This window comes from Falco cherrug, chromosome 2 (assembly GCF_023634085.1).
Source record: "Falco cherrug isolate bFalChe1 chromosome 2, bFalChe1.pri, whole genome shotgun sequence".
Taxonomy (NCBI): Eukaryota; Metazoa; Chordata; class Aves; order Falconiformes; family Falconidae; genus Falco; species Falco cherrug.
Genome location: NC_073698.1, coordinates 103079366 through 103102938, shown reverse-complemented (window position 1 = coordinate 103102938; position 23573 = coordinate 103079366). Strand labels below are relative to the sequence as shown.

The 23573-nt window shown below is 37.9% G+C and overlaps 1 protein-coding gene across 2 annotated transcripts in view; it reads left to right on the top strand.

The window, feature by feature from the left end:
* GABPA (GA binding protein transcription factor subunit alpha) overlaps window positions 1-21381 on the top strand; it is a 29231-nt gene extending 7850 nt beyond the window's left edge. For both annotated transcript variants that reach the window (XM_055701424.1, XM_005439965.4), the window contains exons 5-10: window positions 6364-6609; window positions 9761-9955; window positions 10747-10803; window positions 11833-11973; window positions 13320-13512; window positions 17884-21381. In XM_055701424.1, the coding sequence (XP_055557399.1) occupies window positions 6364-6609; window positions 9761-9955; window positions 10747-10803; window positions 11833-11973; window positions 13320-13512; window positions 17884-18112 (1061 nt within the window). In that variant the 3' untranslated portion in view covers window positions 18113-21381. The remainder of the gene's footprint in view (window positions 1-6363; window positions 6610-9760; window positions 9956-10746; window positions 10804-11832; window positions 11974-13319; window positions 13513-17883) is intronic.
* The last annotated feature ends 2192 nt before the right edge of the window (window positions 21382-23573 follow it).

Genomic DNA, 23573 nt, shown 5'->3' with positions numbered 1-23573 from the left:
TTTAATGTAAAACTGAGGTGCATGACCATACAGCATAAGGACTTTCAGGGTCTGGGGTTTTTTTCCCTGTTCTCTCTCTCTCCCCCCTTAAAAGAAACACCTGCGTATTAAGTACTTTTGCATAACTTTGGAACAATCCTCAGTGGTGTTTTTCAGGCCAAGATACTTGACACTTAAGCAACTCATAAGAAATCTGTCTGTTGAAGGCAAGTAAAATATGGCAGAGCAGAACATCAGAAAACAAACAGCATGGTATAAATAATAAAAAGTTATTTAGATCACTAACAGGAAAATGCACTTGTTACTCTGACTGCAGTGTCCCTTTGAGCCGGGGGGGGGGGGGGGGGGGGGGGGGAAGAAGCTGCTTATGCCATCCACATATTTTTCTTGTATATGTGAAGTATTGAAACATTCTCAGTTTACTGACTTTTATCTTTCCCTGACTTGTATAATATATAGCATTCAGCTAGCCGTAATTGGTGACGCTGATCCTTGTGGTGGATTTGCCGCTCTTATTTATCTGTGTCAACAACCAGCTGGAGTGCGTGGAGCTCCCTCTGGGGGTGGATGAAGAACTGACCAGGAGCTTAAGCATCAGGATTAGTGGGAGGGCAGGGACGGGTGACATTGATAGCAGGGGTCTGCTACAGGCCACTCAGCCAGGAAGACTGAGCAGGTGAGGCCCTCTCTCTCTCTCTCTCTATATATATATATATATGTATAAAATATATACATAGGAGCAGCCTCACATTCACAAGCCCTGGTTTCTTGTGGGGCACTTCAGCCACCCTGATGTCTGTTGGAGGAACAACACAGCAGGACATAAGCAAGCCAGGAGGCTCCTGGAATGTGTTGACGATAACTTGTTTTTTCAAGTGATAGAGGAGCCAACAAGGAAAGGTGCCCTGGTTCTCAGCAACAAGGAGGGACTGGTGGCGAGGGTGAAGCTCAAGGGTAGCCTTGGCTGCAGTGATGATGAAATGGTGGAGTTCAAGATCCGTAGGGCAGTGAAGATGGTGCACAGCAAGCTTCCTACCTTGGACTTCAGGAGAGCAGACTTTGGCCTCGTTGGGGATCTGCTTGGCAGAGTACTATGGGACAGAGCCCTGAAGGGAAGAGAGGCCCTCTCTGGAAGGAAAGAGGACACCTGGTTACCTGGGATGTGGAGAAAGCTGAAGTACTCAATGACTTTTTTTGCCTCTGTCTTCACCAGCAAATGCTCCAGTCACACTGCTCAAGTTGCAGAAGTCAAAAGCAGGGACTGCGAGAAAGAACTACCTGTTACAGGAGTTGATTGGATTTGAGACCACCTAAGGAACCTGAAGGTGCACAAGTCCATGGGACCTGATGAAATGCGTCCACAGGTCCTGAGGGAACTGGCAGAAGACATGGCTAAGCCAATGTCCCTCATATTTGAGAAGTCCTGGCAGTCCAGTGAAGTTCCCATGGACTGGGAAAGGGGGAATGTAACCCCCATTTTTGAAAAAGGAAATAAGGAAGATCTGAGAAACTACAGGCCAGTCAGTCTCACGTCTGTGCCTGGTGAGATCATGGAGCAGATCGTCCTGGAAACTATGCTAAGGCACATGGAAATAAGGAGGTGATTGGTGACAGCCAACATGGCTTCACTAAGGGAAAATCATGCCTGACAAATTTGGTGGCCTTCTATGACGGGGTTACCATGTTGGTGGATGAGGAAAGAGAGACTGATGTCATCTACCTGGACTCATGCGAAGTATTTGAAGATGTCTCACACAGCATCTTTGTCTCTAAACTGGAGAGAGATGGATTTGATGGGTGGACCATTCACTGGATAAGGAATTGGCTGGATGGTCGTGTTTGGAGTTGTGGTTGTTGGCTCAGTGTCCAATTGGAGACTGGTGATGAATGATGTTCCTTAGGGGTCTGTACTGAGATCAGTGCTATCGAGTATCTTCATTGGTGACATGGACAGTGGGATTGAGTGCACCCTCAGCAAGTTTGCTGATGACACCAAGCTGTGTGGTGTGGTTGATGCGCTGGAGGGAAGGGATGCCACCCAGAGGAACCTTGACAGGTTTGAGAGGTGGGCCTGTGCAAACCTTATGAAGTTCAGCAAGGTCAAGTGCAATGTCCTGCACATGGATTAAGGAAATCCCCAGTATCAATCCAAGATAAGGGCAGAGAATGGATTGAGAACAGCCCTGAGGAAAAGGACTTGGGGATGCTGGTGGACAAAAAGCTCAACATGACCTGGCAATGTGCGCTTGAGCCCAGAAAGCCAACCATGTGCTGGGCTGCATCAAACACAGAGTGGCCAGCAGGTCGAGGGAGTTGATTTTTCCTCTCTGCTCTGCTTTCATGAGACCCCACCTGCAGTACTGTGTTCAGTTCTGGAGCCCCCAACATAAGGAGGATGTGGATCTCTTTGGAGCAAGTCCACAGAAGGGCCACAAAGATGATCAGAGGGCTGGGGCACCTCTTCTATGAAGACAGGCTGAGAGAGTTTGGGTTGTTCATCTTGGAGAAGAGAAGGCTCTGGGGAGCCTTCCAGTACCTAAAGGGGGCCTGTAAAAAAGCTGGAGAGGGACTTTTTGCAAAGGCATGTAGTGTTAGGGCAAGGGGTGATGGTTTTAAACTGAAAGAGAATCAATTCAGATTAGCTATTAAGAAGAAAGTCTTTACTGTGAGGGTGGTGAGACACTTGCACAGGTTGCCCAGAGAAGCTGTGAATGCTCCTTCCTGGAGGTGTTCAAGGCCAGGCTGGATGGGGCTCTGAGCAACCTGGTCTAGTGTCAGGGGGGTTGGAACTGGGTGATCTTTAAGTCCCTTCCAGCCCAAACCATTCTATGATTCTGTGACTTCTTGAGAGAAAAGCCATTATGTCAGTTCAAGTGTTCCATCAAATTTTGATTAGACATGTAAATTCAGAGGAACAAACACCAGCTGAAATGTAGTCCATTGTAGTTCTCTTAGTGTTGCGTACAAAGATACCTTAACGTAAGTTAAGTCAGATGAAATATCAGTCCTGTTTAGTCTTTTTACTAGAAAGACCATTCTGTCACTCCACCTTGCCTTAACTCCTGTCTTCTGGTTTGAAGAATGGAGAAGTATAATGTTTTCCTGCCATTATGAGAACAGCAACTTCGAGCACAGCCCCGTTCTTCTGTACTGATCTGAACTAAGCCTCTTACAAGTTTGTGGAGATCTGAGTAACTGCATTGTATCATATGTCAAAGAATTTGAAAAAAAACCCTTTAATTTTGACAACTTCTGCAGCAAATATTTTGCTTTGTTTTTTTGTTTGGGTTTGCTTTTTTTAAAAAAAATCTGGACACAAGTAGTATCTGATCAAGACTTTCTCCTGCCTGTCTGACTATAGATAATACAAAATTAACATTTTGCCATCGTTAAGTTGTTAGAATTGATAGTTGTCTTTTTTCTTGAGATAAGATAAAATGGATTTTAACCCTATCTTTAGTCTATTTTTTTTCTTTAAAGAAAATAAATGGAGGGCAGGGAGGGAAGATAAACTTTTCAGACTGTAAATTCCAGTGCTGGGTGTATGGCATAGGTTGAAAATCTTTTTCGGGAAGACTTTAGAGGTGGAAGATCTGGCTGGCAGTCTGTCAGCTGAAGGAATTTTTTCTTGTTTTTTCTATTTCCTTAATCCACAGAGTAGAGGCAAGCTTGAATGGGAGTACTTACACTCTTTTCAGATGAACTGTGTGAGACAGAGGTACTAGATTGAGAGCAGCAATCTCTGACAATCATTGGTTTGAGCCATAGGAGGAGAGACACTTGTATTATGGAGGTAGACAGTGTATTTTTGCTTTCTATTTCTTGTTGTTTGCAAAGTATATGAACAGGTAGTCCAGTTAACCTGCCATTCATGTTGTTCACATACCACATATACAAACTGAAACAAGTCAAAGCTGTGTTTGTGAATGAAAGTGTCTGTAGCTGCTGTTTGTGTTGAGCTCAGTTCTGTCTCTTACGTACACCCAGAGCATACCTGCAAGATTAAAATTTTCCCAAACAGATGCAGTTCCACCTACTTTTTAAATGCTTGACTGACATAAGATGTTAGGGCCTAACTGCGCTCAGAATTTGTGTGTGTGTGTATGTAGCTGTACTATGGATACTTACACAGATTTTTGAGAATAAGTGATAGTTAAACACAAAAGGTTCTTTGGATTTGGGTAGTTGAAGAGCAAGTCCTGTTTTAAGTGTGTAACTCCTCATTTGACTGTGGTTTCTAAACTTTTTTGCGATACTTAAGCTTTTATTATTAGTAGTATGTAAAGGAACGATTCATAAGTGTAACAAAACATACTGATTTAGATTAAAGGTGCAGTTTGACTAATGTCCTGTCTGTGGCTGTGGTTAAAACTAGATATTTCAAGGAGAAAAAAATCAGATTGCCTGTAGGTCAGTCTTAACCCAAGTATATTCTCTAGCTTTAGACAATTAGCAGTGAATGGGTTTGTAGTGGGGCAATGTCTGGACATGTCTTGATAGCTAATGTGCTTGAATTTTTGTAAGTTGTACCAATTTATACTTCTGGAATGTGTTGTCACATTGTGTTCCACAACTTACGTACTGTCCAGAGAAGACTGGACATCTGTTTCCTTATGCAGTAGGTAAAGGCAGAGATGTAACAAGAGATGCAGACAAACCCGGTGAATTAATGTTGGTCTAGCTTGCAGTAGGTTAGGTGGCAGACTGTTACTTGCCAACATTTTTACTTATTAGCTGATTTCTGTATAGAGACTCATCACTTTTATTTCCATGTTTGCATTATGGACAAAGCAGTAGAGTCACAGTTCTTTTGACATCTAGCTGTTTGACAGTGAATTATTTTGTTGAACAGTAGTGAGCTGTTCCTTTCTAGAAGCTTTTTTCTTTCTTTTTTGAAGATCAAAAATAGAATCTTAACCCTTAGTGTTTCCCCCTATCCATTTCTGTCTGACTTTAAAACAATCCTGTGCTGCGCTTGTTAATCTTACATGGCCTAGATAAAGCACTTACTCTCCTAAGGTACTTGTTTGCTTTTTGTTCATGTTTGCTGCTTCATCTAGTCAACCATTTACTGGTTGTCTGCGTCTGTTTTCACTTCCTTAATTTCATATTGCTGCATACTATACTTACGGTCTTTGTAGCTTTCCCTTTCTAATATTTTTCTCAAGCTGAATTCCTTTTAAAGTCTAGAAGGATACTTGTCTGAAAAAAAATTGGTTCGTTCTTACTTGTACTACAGCTAAGTACTCTATTTCTTTTCCTTTATAAACTCTGAATAGATTGTGATTTTAGCTTTTAAAGCTGGAACCTACCATCTCATGTTGAGCTTTCATATAGATTAGATGGGAGGGACACAAAGTAATACCTTATGGCACAAGATACTGAAGTTGTTCTTGCCATGTGATGTTCTGTAAATCGTACTTTCAACTGCCTAACCCTAGTCAAGGTCTTCCAAGTCATAATAAAATAGAATTTCACAGATACATTTGCACATTAAAAAAATATATTTGATAAAAATCTCTTAAAGTGTTGTTGTTAGTTATTATAATGGAAATTATATGTCACAAAATTTGAAAAATTTTTTTCTGTTCAGCATTTTATAATGACAAGAAATATCTTCTAAACAATGTCAGAAATCTGGTGAGGCACTAATTGGACAAAGTTCCTTCTCAGAAGGTGACAGAGAAGGTGGTGATACAAAGCATTAGTGGCATTAGTGAATGGGTTCTTTATTGCTGTAGAATAGATACAAACATATATTCCAGCTATGTGGCCTAACATCTTGAATGACAGGCATAAAACCAAAACAGGAATAGCTGATGAAGCTTAAAACATGAAGAATTTTCTAGTTTTAACTTGCAGTTGAACACACTGCCTCTCTCAGGGTACTGAAAGAAACCTACTGTGTGTAGACACCAGAGATACCAGGGGAATATTGTAAAAGCTGAAAGAAATGCCTTTTTGTTGGGGGAAAGAGATGGATGCTTGTTCTGGTTTTTTGGGGTTTGTTTTTTTTTTCTTCTTTGTTTTGATGTATTTTCTTACAGATGAAGATATTTGTTCTTTATGCCCACATGCTGAACATTCTGTTCAAGATATGTGAAATGCATCACCTAGATAAGAACAGGAAGCTGTTTCTTCCTGGAGAAAAGAGAAAAGCTTTGTATTCAACTTACTAATGTATATGCTGTATAACAGAATATGTCATTCCACTTTAGGACACTTGGAGAAATTTGATGCCTTTGTGTCATGCTTCTTTCCTAAGTATGGTAACACCTATTAATCAGAAAGCTTTAAAACAACTTTTTTGTCCTATTTGCATTGCTATCTTTTAAATTTTGTGTTTGTTCTTTGTATATCTAGGGATAGAGCCCAAGTTAAACATCCTTGAAATTGTGAAGCCTGTGGAGACTGTGGAGGTAGTGATTGATCCAGATGCTCATCATGCAGAGGCTGAAGCTCACCTTGTTGAGGAAGCTCAGGTGATAACCTTGGATGGAACAAAGCACATAACAACAATTTCAGATGAAACCTCTGAACAAGTGACACGATGGGCTGCAGCACTGGAAGGCTACCGAAAGGAGCAGGAGCGCCTTGGAATACCCTATGGTAATAATACATGGTTCTCTGTGTGTGTGTGCGTGTGTGTGTTCAAGTAGGGTCTAGGTTCTTTTGTTTGTTTGGGGGTTTGGTGTTTTTTCATAAACGATAATTAATTTTGGTTATGTAATTAAAGTGCTCCAATACCTGAGAGAAGGCTTCTTATGGTATGGGTAAGTACAGTGCAAATATCTGCATGAGAAGTCTAAAGAGAAGCAGAATCAGTGCTTGTAATCGTTCTTAAAATAGTGCTCTTTGCTCTGTAACTTGCTTATTATTGCAATTTTTAGAAAGCATTTTCTTCTTCCCTCCTTAAAAATTCATTTGTTAGTCATAAAGCTCTTTCACGTATGTCTGAATTAGAACTAAACTCAGTACTTGGTGGGGTTTTTCTCTAAAGATACTGAAACTGTTTGTGAGTTGTAGGATGCAAAGTACAGCATTAAATCAGATTTGGCATGGAAAGCCATACTTGACTTCAACATGCTGGAAAAAGATGATTCAGAACTGAATATAAGTATTTTGGTAGATGATCATCTCTCTTGAATTATGTTGTTCGTTCAGCAGGCTGCTAGTTTAATGTTAGCATAGAAAAAGCACCTCTGAATACTTGCTCAGGATTGAACTGAAACTGGGTTTTGAAGGTAGTGGTTCAGTATCTTCATCTTTGCAGGTTTCTCTGCTTTGCTGCAAATGGAAAATTAGCTTTTAGCAGGTCTTTAAAATGTTGTGGCTTTCCCTTGGTGTTACTATGTTTTGGTGGATTTTACTAGACTTTACAAATTTTTAGCTGTTAAAGATTTAAAGCTGTTAAATTCTATTCTGGTAATAGAATCCAAAGCTTTGGTACCATTGCAAAGGTCCCTAGGAAGAAGGAAATTATTAATTGATATGAGAAATAAAGCCAGAAAAGGGAGCAGCAGGAAACTTGGAAACAATGGAACAGGTTAGAGAAAGTAATGATTTGTGTTACTTGCAGATTATGTTCTGTCAATGAGAACAAATTAGCAGCTTCTTGATGAAAATTCGCTGCTGATAACATTTTGAAGACCAAAACCCTTTTGATACAGCTTTTCCAAAGTATTACTTTGCATGGTTTTAGGTTGCATCAGTGAAAAATGATGCAACGTTACTGTCCTTTATTAAGCAAAATGGAATTTGTAGCTCCTACATATGCTTAGGAACCTTATTTTCTTTAATTCTTAAAATAAAAACCTGTGAAGTGACATCTGTTTGGGGTATGTAATTTAAAAATCGATATTAGTTCTGCTCTTGTTTTTTGCCTTTGAGACAGTGAAAGTAAATCTCTCTGCTTTAGTTGCCATTTTGAGTTCTTACTTGTTGACATGCTTTAATGTATTGCACACAACATCAACAAAGTTTTGGAGATGGTGCTTACCTTACCCATCCTCTTTCTAGCTTGTTCATACGAGTACTGCTTGAACCAACAGACTTCTTATGTTAAAATGTCTTGAGTCAATAAGTCATGTATTGCCCATATCTTGAATTGATAATTTATTACCATTTCTATATATTCCTCTGCTCTGTGAGTTGTCTATACTATTCTGCGTTTGGCACTGGCATGTAAATGATGTGCATGTTGAATTCTGTTGAAGTGTCAAACAGGCAACCCCAAACTTGATGGTGTGGCTTGTTTAATTCAAATACAGGCATTGCACTGGTTCCATCAAGTCTTTGTTTAATGGTTTATTTAATATGGTCTTTCTAGATGTGGTATATCTTCCACTTACTGTTTTATATTTTGATTTATGGTACATGTTTATTAGCCCACGTGTGTGGTGGGCTGATCCATGCAGTCTCCATGCAAGGGCTACTTTGGAAAAAATTGACCCTTGGTGGTGTTGCTGCTGCTGCTGTCATATGGCATAGAATATCCCTTTGGTCAGTTTGGGTCAGCTGTCCTGGCTGTGTCCTCTCCCAGTTTCTTGTGTACCCCCAGCCTTTTCACTTGTGGAGTGGCCAAGTAAGAAACGGAGAAGATCTTGTGTCAGAGTCCAATACTCTGACCAGATTCTTTTAGATATTCCATACATAGAGCGTGTACTGTGTAATACTAGATTTACTTTAAGATAGTTGATGTTGCATGGAATTTCTGATTTAGCAGCATGATACAAATTATTCTAAAAACACAGGACAATGGCAAGTTACACTTAGGAAAATATAGTAGTTACAGTACACTGCTCAGTCACAATACCAGTGTGATTCACGTTACTGGTCTCTATAATATGCTCACCATCGCAATGCTGGGTGTCCCCAGTCACCAGGAAAGAATACATGGGTTGAAACCAGCTCAAGCTCACTGCTGTCTTCAAAATTCTTTTGCTAGTTGTCTATTTGTGTACTCTTGTATTGGGCTGAGCCACATATTCATGATCTGGCTGGCTCAAGGAGACATTTATACCACCAGTTGATCTGCTTGGCTGTTGATAGCTGTTTATCTAAAAGGCCACCTTCCAGTCTCCTTTTTGTTGAGATAGTCAGCTTCTTTGCATTATTCTTTGAGCTGCATGGGCACTTCACCCTTGGTCATCTTCTCTGAGCCTTCTTCCGTTGCAGGGGTTTGACAGGTCCTGTTCCACCCCTAGGGCTTTAGCCAGTCACATCTTGACTCTGTGCAAATACTGCTCAGCAGTAGCTAAAAGATCTCCTTGTGTTATCAGTGTTGCTTTGGTCACTAACCTAGAATGCAGCCCTATACAGGCTTCTGTGAAAAAAATTAACTTCATCCCGGCCAAACCCAGTACAATGGTGATTTTTAATACTTTAGAAACTCTGATTACGTGAATGAGTTTAGAATATGGTATTTCGACATAATCACATGCTGATCAATATATTTTTTTTGAAACTGAAGACCTTGGAAAAAAGAGAAATAATTATGTTCTGTGTTGAGAAATGTCAGGCATAGTTCTGATGTAAAAGCTTTTGATAAAGGAAAATCCCTTTTTTGCCCTCTCCACCTGCCCACCAAGCCACACTATGCTATCAGCATTTTAAGAGGTGTCAGCTTTGCACCCAGTCAGATTTGGTCAAGGTAACTGTGGTGCTTTGTTACATATTTACCTTCATGGAAGTTATATAATTGAGGAGGAACCCTGCAGCATATTATGAGATGATTTGCAGTTTCATCTCTTTTTCCCAGACCCAGTACAGTGGTCGACAGACCAGGTGCTCCACTGGGTGGTGTGGGTGATGAAGGAGTTCAGCATGACTGACATTGACCTCAATGCACTCAGCATTCCTGGACGGGAACTCTGCAGCCTCAGTCAAGAAGACTTCTTCCAGCGTGTCCCACGGGGAGAAATTCTCTGGAGCCATTTAGAGCTTCTTCGAAAATGTAAGGGAGATTTTTTCTGTAACTGATTTTACTTATTCCCTTTTCACCCTTCTCTTTTTTCTTTCTTTAAAGACGAAACCAATTGTGAACAGTTGTTTTTCCTCTACTTCAATATTGGCAGTAAAAATGAGGGCATCTGTACAAGATAATAGGAGATATTAGTGAGAACGTCTGCTGTTATGAAACATGTCTGCATATTAAACACTGTCTGCCTGTCTTTTATCGAACTTCATAACTAATAGGAATTACTGACTGATGATTCCTCCTTTGTTTTTAATAAAGGTTCTTAATTTGTGCATCTCCTGGATTTGATAGTTTTATAACTAAACATTGATTTGGAGTTATTTAATGTACATCTCTGTGTCATATAGAAGTGAAGATTATTAAACATAAGCAATGAAACCCTTAGGTGGTACACAACACAACTGATAAGTGATGCATTGTATGTGCATCATACAATAATATATATGTGTGTTTCAGACTTACCATGCTTGGATGTAACTTGGCAGACTAGAAACTATTTCCATCTTCATTTATGTGATATAGCTAAAGGACAGAGAATGCATAAGATACTTTGAAATTCACCATGTACATCCTTATTTCTAAAAATCAAATTATAAACTTTAAACATCTCTACTCGTAAGACCATGAGCTATGCATGTCTCGGTCTCTTGCAAACTGATACCAAATTCTGACACTTTTCCGCTATGAAATATAAACATTTTTGATCTTCAGGTGAGTTGGAATTTATGGGTTAAATAAAAATTTACTGGGTTTTTTCTAATTTGCAGATGTATTGGCTAGCCAAGAACACTCTGGAGAAATAGCAACTGTTACCATTGATCAGCGTAAGTACTTCTGCCAGCAGTTAATTCATACAGCTAACTGTTTGCGGGTTTAGCACTGTACTTTGGTTCCGCGCTGTAATAGTACAACATTTAGAAAATCACTCGAGAGTAGTTTTCCTTGGTGAGGGGAGCAGGGCATATTTTAAACTTGAAAGCAAAACATTGAGTTTGTCAATATTTTGTTATTGACTGAAAGGTGGTGTATGACCTGAACTATGAAAGTTCTGACACTTGTTTTGGCTGGTAAGTTTTCCACTCTCTTTAAATAAGCTGTGTAGGATAGATATTGGAGGTCTTGAATTGTTCTGGTTTTTTGAGTTATATATTACATTAATGAATGGATATATTAAAATGTTATGATTTCAAAAGAAAATGTTTCCAAAAAACTGAAAGGGAGTGTGGAAGAGAGGACTTGCTTAGAAACCAATACTAGAAAAAATACATTAAAGTAACTTTTCAGTTATTTAAAACTCATTCTTCCAGCTGAAGCGGCAGCATCAATTATTAAAATGAGTCAATTTTCAGAAGATTTGTAAGCAGCTGATATGTTAAATAGACTGTGTATTACATCCTGGGTTTGTGTCTAGTTAAAGTCACCTAGAATGAATCATTTGCATTTTCTTATAGTTGCAATAGAAGGGTTTTCAGTTGCTGTTTGAACAGCAGGTGGGGAGGGTTGTACCGTGACTGTAGACAAAAGTGCATTAGGGTAGATCATAAGGGAACAGTGTAAAGATGAAAAAATGCTTTTATGGGAGCATGTAATATACATGACAGTAAACTAAAGCTGATGTTTTATCTGTAATGTGGCATTACTGCTACAAGTCTAAAACCATAATTTCCACTGAAAGAGTTGAAAAATCTTTAAATTATTCTTAGCATTGTGTGTGTAAATACACGGTGTGTCCTTTTAGCAAAGGAAAAAAATTGGTTCCTAGATGTTATGGTAATACAGGTAATAAATAATATATGCCTATTTCTGTGCCAGCAATTTATAATTTATGTTCTGCAATGTTCTGTGCTTTACAGCTGTGCAGATTATTCCAGCATCTGTACAGCCTGCTACCCCAACCACCATTAAAGTAATAAACAGCAGCGCAAAGGCAGCTAAAGTACAGAGAGCTCCAAGGATCGCTGGGGAAGATAGAAGTTCCCCTGGGAACAGAACAGGTATTGTCTGCGCTATTTTAAAATGCGAATGCGGTAAGCACTTAGTCATTAATTTGAATTAGTTTTGTAGAACACATCTTTGTCACTCTAAAAGTGAAGTTCATAGAAGTCCATGTGGTGTGAAGGGGACTGCAGCTACAAAATATATCACAAGCACATGTAGAGCTGGCAGGTTCGTTAGCTCAGACAAGGTGCTGTGTTAACGTGGTACTGCAGCTTTTGAGTCCTGCAGTAAATAGTGCATAAAATTGTTTCTTCTATCACTTAACAGTCTGTCCTCTTAAACCACTGCACAGCATTTACTCAAGCTTTTAACTTCTTTCCACTTTCCATTTACAGAAAGAGAAAATAAACTTTTATTGTATGTTGTAGAATCCTAGCCTAGCTACTTACTACTTGCTCTACTTGTATTTCTCCTCCCTCACCCCCACCCCTCAATTTGTTGATTTTAGAATTAATTGACTTTTAGGTTTCTTGTTTTGTTAAATGAATGCACCTTCTCAAAACCTGCAAATTAAATATGCAATTTTTGAATTAGTTATTTATATGTACTCTTTGATTATTAAGTCTCCTTAATATCTTAATCTTTTTTTTTTTTTCTGTCATATTTGCTTTGGTTCTCTCCACTGTTGTGAATTTTTATGCTAAATCCTTTCCTTCCCCCCATCTATTATGATGTCATTCAGGATTCTTAGGCCAAGATTGTATCGGCTGACATCAGTGAGGAATACTCTGGTGTTTTTCCCTGTAGGCATTAAGTCTGTTATCTGTGTATCATTGAGAATTCAGGAATTTAACTGCAGATGCTTGAATTAAAAAGAAATCTTAATGACTGTACATGCAAGACATTATGTTGACATAAACTGAAGTTTAGGGGGAGTATTTCTAATATTTAATGTTGAAATTTGAGACTAAATTTTAAAAAACCCACACAATTTCCATTACATAGGTATATGTGTGTGTGCATGTGTGTTTATGTGTGCTTGAAGAGGAATAAACAGCTCTTGCTAAATCTGTTACATTTTAGGGATAGATGTGTGTCTAAATGACTATATGTAGTATTGTGTTTAGGTTTTTTTCTGAAGTTCTAGGGAAAGATTAATGAGAAATCTGGATTATTTTTTTTTTCTGTATCAGTTTCTTTTTTAATAGATTAATACTGATGACTTTGTAGGAAAATGTTTACAAAAGAATAATTAAAAGAAATTAAGTGCAAGTTTTCCTTCTATCGTATATTCTATGTTGGTCTGCTTTAATATGTTGGTTGAAAATTTTTAGCTATCAGTGGAACATAAAAAGGACAAATTAAATTAATTAAACGGAACTTGTTATTCCTATTTCAACAGGAAACAATGGCCAGATCCAGTTGTGGCAGTTTTTATTAGAACTTCTCACTGACAAAGATGCTCGGGACTGTATTTCTTGGGTTGGTGATGAAGGAGAGTTTAAATTGAATCAACCTGAACTGGTTGCACAAAAATGGGGACAGCGCAAAAACAAGCCCACGATGAACTATGAGAAGCTTAGTCGGGCTTTAAGGTAAGGAACTTTAGGAACTGATCAGGTATTAAGCGATTTGCTTCCACTTGGCTACCTTATTTTTAACTATCATAACACAAGACTTGCAGCTATATTAGGGGTGTTAAATTGAAAAATACAGTTGACAGGTAGGTTTCAGCAGTTGTGATTCCAACACACTGAGCTTTTATCAACAAGAAATGGAAGTGTTTCAGGCTGTCTTCATTCCATCATGATTTTGTAGTTTGATATTGGTAAGAGGGACTTGTATTATTGAATCATTGTAGGTGATGTGTTTGAGGAGTGGGAAGAATGCAAGTAGCTGAATGCTAGACTTTTTCCCCTGATTATTTTGGCCTCTGAAGATTTGTGCAAGTTCTCTGAAGTCATTAAGATTTAACTTCTAACTTCTGATTCTGATATGGTTAAATCTACTTCTCTTGATTAGTTTTCAAGAAAGGTATTTATTGCCTAATCCTGCAAATTTTTTAAGCAGTTTTAGAAGCTCTCTTATGTGAGTAAAGTTGTATATTGGTTGAAGTCTGAGATTTACTTCTCAGCATTTCCACTTTTCGCTACACTATTTTTTAAAAAAAGCAAGTAAACTCATCTACCATTCTTTTTTTTTAAAAAAATGACCTTTTCTATTAAAATTCTTCTATTTAAAAATACCTCTATGAGAAATGATGGTAAAGAAAGAAGAAACTGGCAGGCACCAGATAAACAACTTAACTATACCTTTTCATTTGTCTTGTAATTTCTTTAGGCACAGTATTGTGGATGCCAGAATTATTTTATGAGTTTGAGAGGAAAGTGAACAAATTAATGAAAAAGAAATATTTTGAAGGATGTTAGGTATGGAAAGGCACAACTTCTAGAAGTTCCGGAGCCCCAGATCACTGAAAGCAAGGAAGAGCATTGATACGTGCTTATTTTCATGCTTTTTGTTTAGGCATCCTCTTTTGATCTGTTGGAGCCTGTATCCTGTTCTAGATAGATCTTTAGCATGGTCTTGTATGGCTGTTCTTCCATTATTTATATATTGAGTTAGAATACTATTCATTTTGTAGGATTACAGAATTCTTTGGGAGGGAAGGGCCTCAGGAGGTCTCTGGTCCGACCTCCTGCCCAAAGCAGGGCCTTCCCAGTAGAGCTGCTCCCCAGCCTGTATTGTTGCAATATCATTCCCGCATTTTCAACCTGTGAATCTGTGTTTGTGTGCGGAAGGTACATGTGAAAACTTTCTGGAACATAAAAATCATGTAAATGGTGATGCTAATGTGTTTTGGGTTTTGTTAATAAAGTCTGCAGAAGATCTCAAAGCCAGCTGAAGAACTTTAGAATAATGTTCTTATCACTGGGATATTAAACAGATGTCTGCACAGTAATTTGCATAAATCACTATTAGAGAAGTTTTGCATTTATATTTTAGTCACAGAATTACAGAAATCACATTCCTCAATGTTGCCATTTTGGCAGCTGCATCAATATTGACATGTTTTCTAACACTTGAATGTCTGAAGGGATGTTTAATGCGTCTTGCTACTCCCATGATAAACACTGTTGCCAAGCTAAAGTTTTATTAAATGGTACTATGTTTTGTTTACTAATGTACTGAAATCACCTTGTCAACTATTGATTAATACAGAAAATTATGTTGATGTTACTGAGAAATGTGCTAGCTCTTCTGCCCAGCTGTACGAAAACCAGTCAGTATATAAGCTAGGACAGGGTGAAAAGTGGAAGAGCAGGGTTTTTTTGTTACTTACACCTTGGTAAATTTTCTAAAATCAACATCTGTTTAGTTGTGCAGTCGGGAAGTGAGAGTCGAAGAAAAATAATTCATCCCTTACCTGAAAGTTTTGTTTTAGAATAATATGACTTAGAACATTCCAGTAACTAAGGCAGAACATTTCAGTAACCAAGGCTTTGTGCACTCGCCTGGGTATTTTTATTTATTTTTAGCTTTCTATATTTTTTGAATAAGCAAATGCTGTAATCAGAAATGCATTCAACATAATATTGAAAAATCCTCTTGCCACACTGCCTCAATTTTAACTGTAGTGTTTCTAGCATGAGATGTGGGAGTCTTGTATGGTTTGGGCTGTTGTGTAAATGCAGACTAGTTTCTTGTGATCCTTTTGCTTTCTGGTTATATTGGTAATGTGGACTAAATTTAAATTCAGTTTTGTAAATATTTTTCTACAGCATTATTTTGAGACAGACATTGTACAGGATTGTACAATAAATGTAAGTGCTTGTACAGAGTTAAAAACTTAAAATTAAAAATTGGCTGATGGCACTTGACATATGACACAGCCAAATTTTACAAACTTTGGCTTTCTGCAGATGCTTTGTATTGACCCAGGTCAGCTGGCGCAGCTGCCAGTTCCCCAGTTTCTCTATGTCCAAGACCCTGTCACATTTAACATGAATGCCTGCTCAGGGTTCCCACACTCTAAACCCTACTGTATTTCCCTAAGCTATACCGTATTTCACGTGTGAGGGATACACCAGGGTATCACTCGCCCATCTCCAATTCTGCCCAGCACAGCAAGACTGTACTTCAAAGCTGAACATAAATTATCATCTCTAGGTTATGGGGTTCATCCAACCTGTTCTAACTAAACCTCTCTGCCTCACTAGGAGGCTGAATGTGATGGACACCATACAACAACAGAACCTTCAGCTGGTGCCAAGAAGATGCCTTGGAGGATGGGGCTGGTGTGAAGTGCTGAGTGGGAGCAGAGTAGCAGTTAAGAACAAGTGTAATGATGTGGAGAAGAAAACATAAAGTGAGGGAGGTGCAGGTGTTAGCTTGGGGGTGTGGAGTGAGGAGGAGGACTGAAGAGGAGGCTTTTGTATAACTATGTCATTCAGGAGAAAGGTAAAGGAGAGATTTGGCAAATGGACCAAACTTGCTTTACCCGCAGAGCAGCAGCAAGCTATTTTGACAGTTCCTGCGCTCCGTAACAGGCCTCTGTGGCTTCTTGTATGATATCAGTAACCAGCAGTCTTGCCAACATTTTTTCTGCATGGTCTGTTCCTCATCCTATCTTTGCTTTGGTCCTGTTGCTTAGATCCTGACCCTCAAAAGTAAGAAATTTAAAGGTGTGTGGGTTTTTTGTTTGTTTGGTTTGGTTTTGGTGGGGGGTTTTTTGTTTTGTTTTTTGTTTTGTTTTGGGTTTTTTTTTCAGAATCTGAGGTGCCTGAAGAAATTTGGTTGGATTCTTAGTAACTTACCTCTTTTACACTAGAGCAGGGAGACAGAAGTTAGTCTTTTTATTTACTAATTTTGCTGGTGAATGAGAATTATTTTTGCTTTACAAGCATGTGACTCAGAGCACCAAGTTTTAGGCAGTCAAGAAAGCTGGACTAATTTGCACTGCATTTGGGTAATGATTTTGAGGAAATTGTGTGATTATTTTTTTTTTTGTTGTTTTGTTGTTGTTGTTAGTTTTGGGTTTGATTTTTTTTTTTTTCCCCCAAATTTATCACAAGCTTGTTAAGCTCATTAAGTCTAAGTTATGTCCCAGCCACTTAAGTTTTTTTTTAATGAGAAATGTGACATGTTCTATTAATGCCTGCAGTGAGACCGGAACAGCAACAGAAGTGTAAAATTCCAACTTCTGTTTTACTGCTATTACCTAAAGTTTTGTAATGTCTCTGGAGCACAGTGGGTCATACAGACTTTGTTATCTTTACTGCATTTCTGCCCAGTTTGATAATTCTTTTGTGACACGAAGTGAAAAGTATTCATAGTTAGAGAAGTCACTTTTAGATGTAAATAAAGGCAACATATGTAGTTTTGCCAGGATATGAACTATAAAAAAAAACAAACCAAAACCAACCAAACAAAAAAAACCCCAAACATCTTTTATAGTGTTACTTCCATCTTTGAAAACAACACTGAGAGAATGACTGCTTTAGTATCATAGAAGCTGCGGTGCTAATTTTCAAACTGTTTCCAATGTGAGTTTTTTCCTCAGAAAAGCAGAGACAATTACAGAAAGAGAAAGACAATAATGGTGGGGGGACAGGCAGCATTTTCTTATTAAAGCAAAGCATTTTTTTTGCTTATTCCTCCTCCCAAGATGTTTCTCTTAAACTTCTCGGAGACCTTCATTTCTGAACTGGTGCTTCTGACTGCCTATAAAATAAATACTGTGTTTTGTTTCTCCTTAACATATCAAGGTGCAGGGACAGTTTTCAGCCCTCTTCCTTTTCTCATACAAGCAAATAGCTAAACAGTAGCTTGGTATATGAGATTATATGAGAATCTTGATGAGAAAAAGATTAATATTGTGGCCTCTGACTGACCTTAAGAACCAATGCATGTGGAAACTACAGATGCTGAAAATTTACTTTTTTTTTTTTTTTTACTTTCTGCAGGTATTACTATGATGGAGACATGATCTGCAAAGTGCAAGGCAAGAGGTTTGTGTACAAATTTGTCTGCGACTTGAAAACTCTCATTGGATACAGTGCAGCAGAGCTGAATCGGTTGGTCACAGAATGTGAGCAGAAGAAACTAGCCAAGATGCAACTCCATGGCATTGCACAGCCAGTTACAGCAGTAGCACTAGCTACAGCATCCCTGCAAACAGAGAAAGATAATTAAGCACTAGGACCTGAAAGTGGGAACCTGAGGCCTTTCCTCTATAACCAGAGCAGTTGCTGCTCTTAACCTTTATCACAATTGGAAACTTCTTTTGTTTCTTGACAGTACAATATAAAGCATGATTTTCTATAAAGAACTGGGACTTGCATAAATTTTGATCTTTTAACAGCATATATTTCAATATAAGTTAAGGGATCACCACAAGTTCTGCAGCTTTGAGTCAGGGCCTTTATGGTATGCAATCTGAAATTGGTGAGAAAGGTGGAACTGGTCAGCACACTGTATCCGCAGCTGTACAAAGTAATTTTTGCAGCGCTTTTTAATGAGGTACCTACAGCAAGCAGGCTGATCAGTTGTCTGAACTCAGTCCTTCCCAGTCTTCTCTGCTGAACTGCCAAATCGGCATTTGATGCTTTCAAAGTTGAACATGTTCATTATTCTCATTTAATCAAGCAGAGCTGAGAGACACATTAAACATTACAAAGCATCAGGGTTCTTAAAATAGCTTCTGGGTTTATAAGCAAAGGAAATAAAGACTAGACTGAACTGAAGATCAGTGCTGAAGAAGGAGATCCAGGTTTAGATCTGTCTTAGGTGAAAAGCCAATTATGAGTATTTCATTATAATATGTAGATAATATGCATATGAGGGCAAGTACTTATCTGTTTTGAAAGACATTGTTAACGCTAGCCATTTAGCAAAAAGCAGACAAACTTCTTCCCGCCCCCCCCCCCCCCTTACCACCCCCCCCATAAGATGATTCGAAAACTTGAAAAAATATCCCTCACCCAAAGAGTAGTTTGTTTTGGTGGGAGTTTTTAATGCTCCGTTCTGCACAAGGTGCTTATACCTGCACAGTAGTCGACCTTAGTAACTGAAGACTTTAAATTAATCACAGTCAGTAGTCCCTGTTTAGAAACAAAATGCAAGTTGAAAATAGTTTTACAGTGGGCTGAAGTTTGATTTCCAAATTATTGTACAGTCTGACATGTATTAAAATACAAAGATGTATTTTTTATTTAAAACTAATTTCCTTCTGAACGTCAAGTGATGTTTTTGAAGCTTCGTAAGCCAAATGTGTGCTCCAGAGCTGGGTGCAATTTGAAGTGTGGATGATGAATTGAAGTAGTTGGAATGTATCCTGAATTCTGAGCTATGGAGAGTACTTCATGCAAACTTATACGTGCAAGTAAAGTACAGGCTGCAACTTTTGAGCTTCTGTAATGATGCCTGTTAGATTAATTTTTTTTGATGGCTGAAAATGGTGTGATTTTGGGTTTGCTTTTGCCCCTACATGTTATTAAACAATATAAACATTGTCACCATACATATTTTCTAACTTTGTAAGTGAAACCCCTTCTAGTAGCATTTAAGAATTAAAATGCAAATGTATAAGGGAAACCCTTTAATTCTTTGAGGGATCAAGTTACTTTAAATCTTAAAAGTGTTTGTACAGTGAGGTTCTAAATGTAAGATGCGTTTATATTGAGGAGCAAGAGCACTGGGCTGTTGCTCTTGAGCTGAAAAGGAACAGTCGTACTTGCAGGCAGAAGGCAAAGAACACAGAAGACATGTATACTTTAAAGATGCATTGAGGACAAAGCTTTTTGTTTATAGGTGGATGTTCATGTGCAGATAGCTTTTGCTTAACTAGAAATCCTGCATGTAGTTCTAGCCTATTTTTTTTCATCACCACAATTAAAAGTTGTTTGGTTTTTTTTTGCCAGATTCTTGCAGTAACTCTTAATATTGTTTTCACTCTTGAGTTCTTAAAGCACACAGTCTACTGAGCATGCTGGTTTTGTTTTATTAAAAAAGTCTGAAGTCCTGAGCAAGATATGTAAATGCTCTGTCATGGGAGGTTAACCATCAGTCCTTTTATTACTGTTACAGTAGTCAGATTCCACCAGTTGGCAAGTGTTTTGAGATGACTTACGCAAATAAGATGCAGGTTTGTTTGCTAGGAATAAGCTGGTAGTTTGGTGGCAGCAACTGTGTATATAACGCTGCTCCATTGCTAAATGGAAGTCTAATACAAGTCATTAGTTCTATTTAGCAGAGTTCATAAGAGGCCTTTTTAGTTCAAATACAGTATAAGAAGAGAATTTTAAAATACCAGCTCCCTAGATCAAACCGGACTGTGGGAGGATAAAGTAACAGCAAAATGGGAACGTAATATCAATACTTTATTCGCCTAAATATCCTTGTTACGTGATAAGCCCTCTAGGGGAAACTTCTGATATCACAGTTTCTTTGTAAATACATCCAATTATTATTTTGCAGCTTTTCAGTAGGTATGATAGTCCTTCAGGTTCTTTGTTGTGGGATCTTCTGCTTTTCCACCACGTTCTAGTTAGTAAAGAAGGAATCTTTCAGATGGTGTAAAATCACTGTCACATTCTCTGTAGTTGAGGGAGAAATCTGTGACTAATTTGATGTCTTCAGTAAAATAAAAGATGTAGAATATATTGTCAAAGGTTGTCCTGTTGCTGCCAGAAGGAGAACATAGAAAGAATATTCCCAATCTTTTGTAAAATGGAAGGTTTTTTGCATACTTTTTACTCTTTAAATAAAGACACTTATACTCTGCTAATTAATTATGTATTTCTTTTGTGTTTTGCATTTTTTTGGTAATTTTACATGAAACAATTATTTTCTATTTTTACTCTGATAAAATATTTGTGCATAAAATGTCAATATGGTAAAATAAAAATGTTATACAGCTAATTCCTGTTGACTTCTTAATTTTTCAGAAAGCCATTTGTAATACCATTCAGGTGCAACCAGTTAAAAGATGAATACATGTGCTTTATTCTCATTACTGTTAAGATCACAAGCTCGTTAGAGGAAGAAGGCAGGCTGATCTTCTGAAGATGGATCTTCTTTGATTCGGTACTTGGCTATGTGCTTCTACTTTTAAACTGGAACTCAGAGTCCTCATTACTGTAACAGCTTTCTTTAAGGTCTTAATTGTAAATCTCAAAACGGTGCTTTGATAAAAATAATGTTGGGAACTGTAGCAGGACAAAATGGAGCCTTGTAAAGGAGTTAGGTGTTTGCTTTTAGCCGTGTTTAAGTTGGAAGGGTTCATGTTGAGCTGCAGACTTTGGACTGTGTCATTCTTGCAAATAGCCCTACTTACCTCATGTGGCCCGCTAACTCAATTGTTAGTACTGTCCTTATGTAAAAAAGATAAAATTCTGATTATACTGTTACTACCTTATTTCTAAATGGTGTTTCAATAAAAATATTCTTGTGGTACCTCTGAACTACTCCATCTGGACTGCCAAATTTAAGATTGAAATATTTTGTCATCTTCAAACCTACCAGAACACTTGATTTCAAAATGTTTGTGTTTAGCTTGGCAACAACGTGTAACGAACTTAAAATTATTTTTTAGAACATTTCAGTAATTTGTTGGCCACCTTTTAAAGTGTTCAGTATCTTATTAATTGAGGACCTTCTATTTGTGTTTATAGTTACTGATATCTTTATGTTAGTGTTGGTTTGGGGATTCCTGTTCACAGACTTAAATTTTTATTGGTACGATACAGGGAATACTTGCAATTATCAATCTTGAGCAAAATAAGCTGACATAGGATACCGTTGCCTGATAATCAAAGAAGCATGATACAAGGACTGCTCACAGGTTTGTGGGAAATGTTTTTGCTGACTAGACGGGGTGGAGTGGGGGGGGGTGTGTGTGTGTTTAAGGTTGTACATATTCTTAAAGGTTGTGCTTTTTAATATAGCTATAGCAGGACTTCTACAATGTGTTTGGTTTGGTGCTGTATAATATTTTTTTCCTTTGGAAAAGTAATTTTTGATATAGATGATGCTAAACAGAAGATTACTTAATAATTAAAGGAAGGAACGATTGACCGGTTTTGTGAATTGTAATGCAGAATGCGGAACATCAGACATATTATGGCTCAATTACATTTTGCATCATTTCAGGATTGGAGCCCGCAGCACGTAGTCGGCAAACTGAAGTTTTATCGCCTTGTAATTTCTGAGTATTGACATCTCAGCCATTAATAATTTGAAAGTAAGGTTAAAAAATGCTGAGGAGAAGGAACAAATACTGAGTGTCTGCTTAAATTAATTTTGGTTTCCAGAAGACCAGTTCCACAAGTAAAGAACAATTTTAAGTGGTGCTAATGGCAGTGGTATCAGAAGATGCATATGTAGCCCATGAAATGGATCTTACTTGCCTGGAAAAGCAGAGGATTCTGTGGTTGGTTGTGGTCTGTCACATACCGCATCCAAGTAAGTTCTTTTTGTAGGTGGTGTCACTGTAACTGGCTATGATGGGAAAGAAAGAATCCGAAGGTACTTAGTTATTGATCATAGTTTTAAGCAACTTACTTATGTAATTACTTAATAAAAATGAAATCTGTTTAAAAGAAGAGATAACTCCTATTGCAAACAGCTGGAATACTCATGTGAAATAGTGATCTCATCACCAGAAACAGCTAAAACTACCTACAGTGCATTTGTTTTTAATTGGCCAACAGTTCCTGACTTATGAAACAACTGGACGCTAGACAGTAATAAAAATTCAGTTTGTAGTCTTTTTCAGGTTGCTGGAGTTGAAATGATTGTTCAGAAACAGCAGGAAAAATGGTTGGTTAGTTTAGCACAGATTTGTTGAGTGTGAAAACTTGCGGAAGTGTTTAATTTGGTTATTGAATTGCTTCAAGTATTTGCTGCTAATGATCTAAATGAGCTGGGAGTCTTCAGTAGCAAAAAGACTCATTGTTCATAATAGATATCTTTAGGACAGCTTTTTTTTTTTTTTTTCTTCCTCTTACCTTTGCAACCTGCCTTGTAACCTAAATGGAAGAAATTAGGATTTAGGAGCCGTATTTCTAGTCCTGTGTGGGCTGCCTATCAGAATTCACTAGTCAAAGTAGGTTACCCCCATTTCAGTAGACAAAAAGCAAATTATATAAATTATATATATTACAAGAATATGTAATATTTATCAATTATAATGAAGCAAGCATGGATGGCTCTAAAGAAACATTTCATAGAAATTACAAGATCTGTTGTTTATTTGAAATTCTTCACAGTTAGGGAAAGATATTTTGGGATGAAAAAATGTTTCCCCCTCATCCCAGTGAGCTTAGGTTTTTGAATATTCTCATTTTCAAGGGCTACAGGAACTGCTTCATAGGAACTGGGTTTGTAAAAAGGTTCTGCTGCAGAAGACAATGAGAAAGCAGTATGTTTAAAAAATATTTTAACAGTGAAATCTGCAAACTGCATAGGAAAAATTAGTCTGGAAGGGTGAGAATGCAAGAGATGAGATTTAATGACATTAGGGGGAAAGACTGCAGGCTGCAGTTCTTTAAACTTCAGGGTTAGGATGGAAAAGGTATTAATTACTGGGGTTTTCCCCATGAAAGCAATGTTCTATTCCAGAAGCTCAAAGCCGTGTTATTTCCAGAATGAAGCA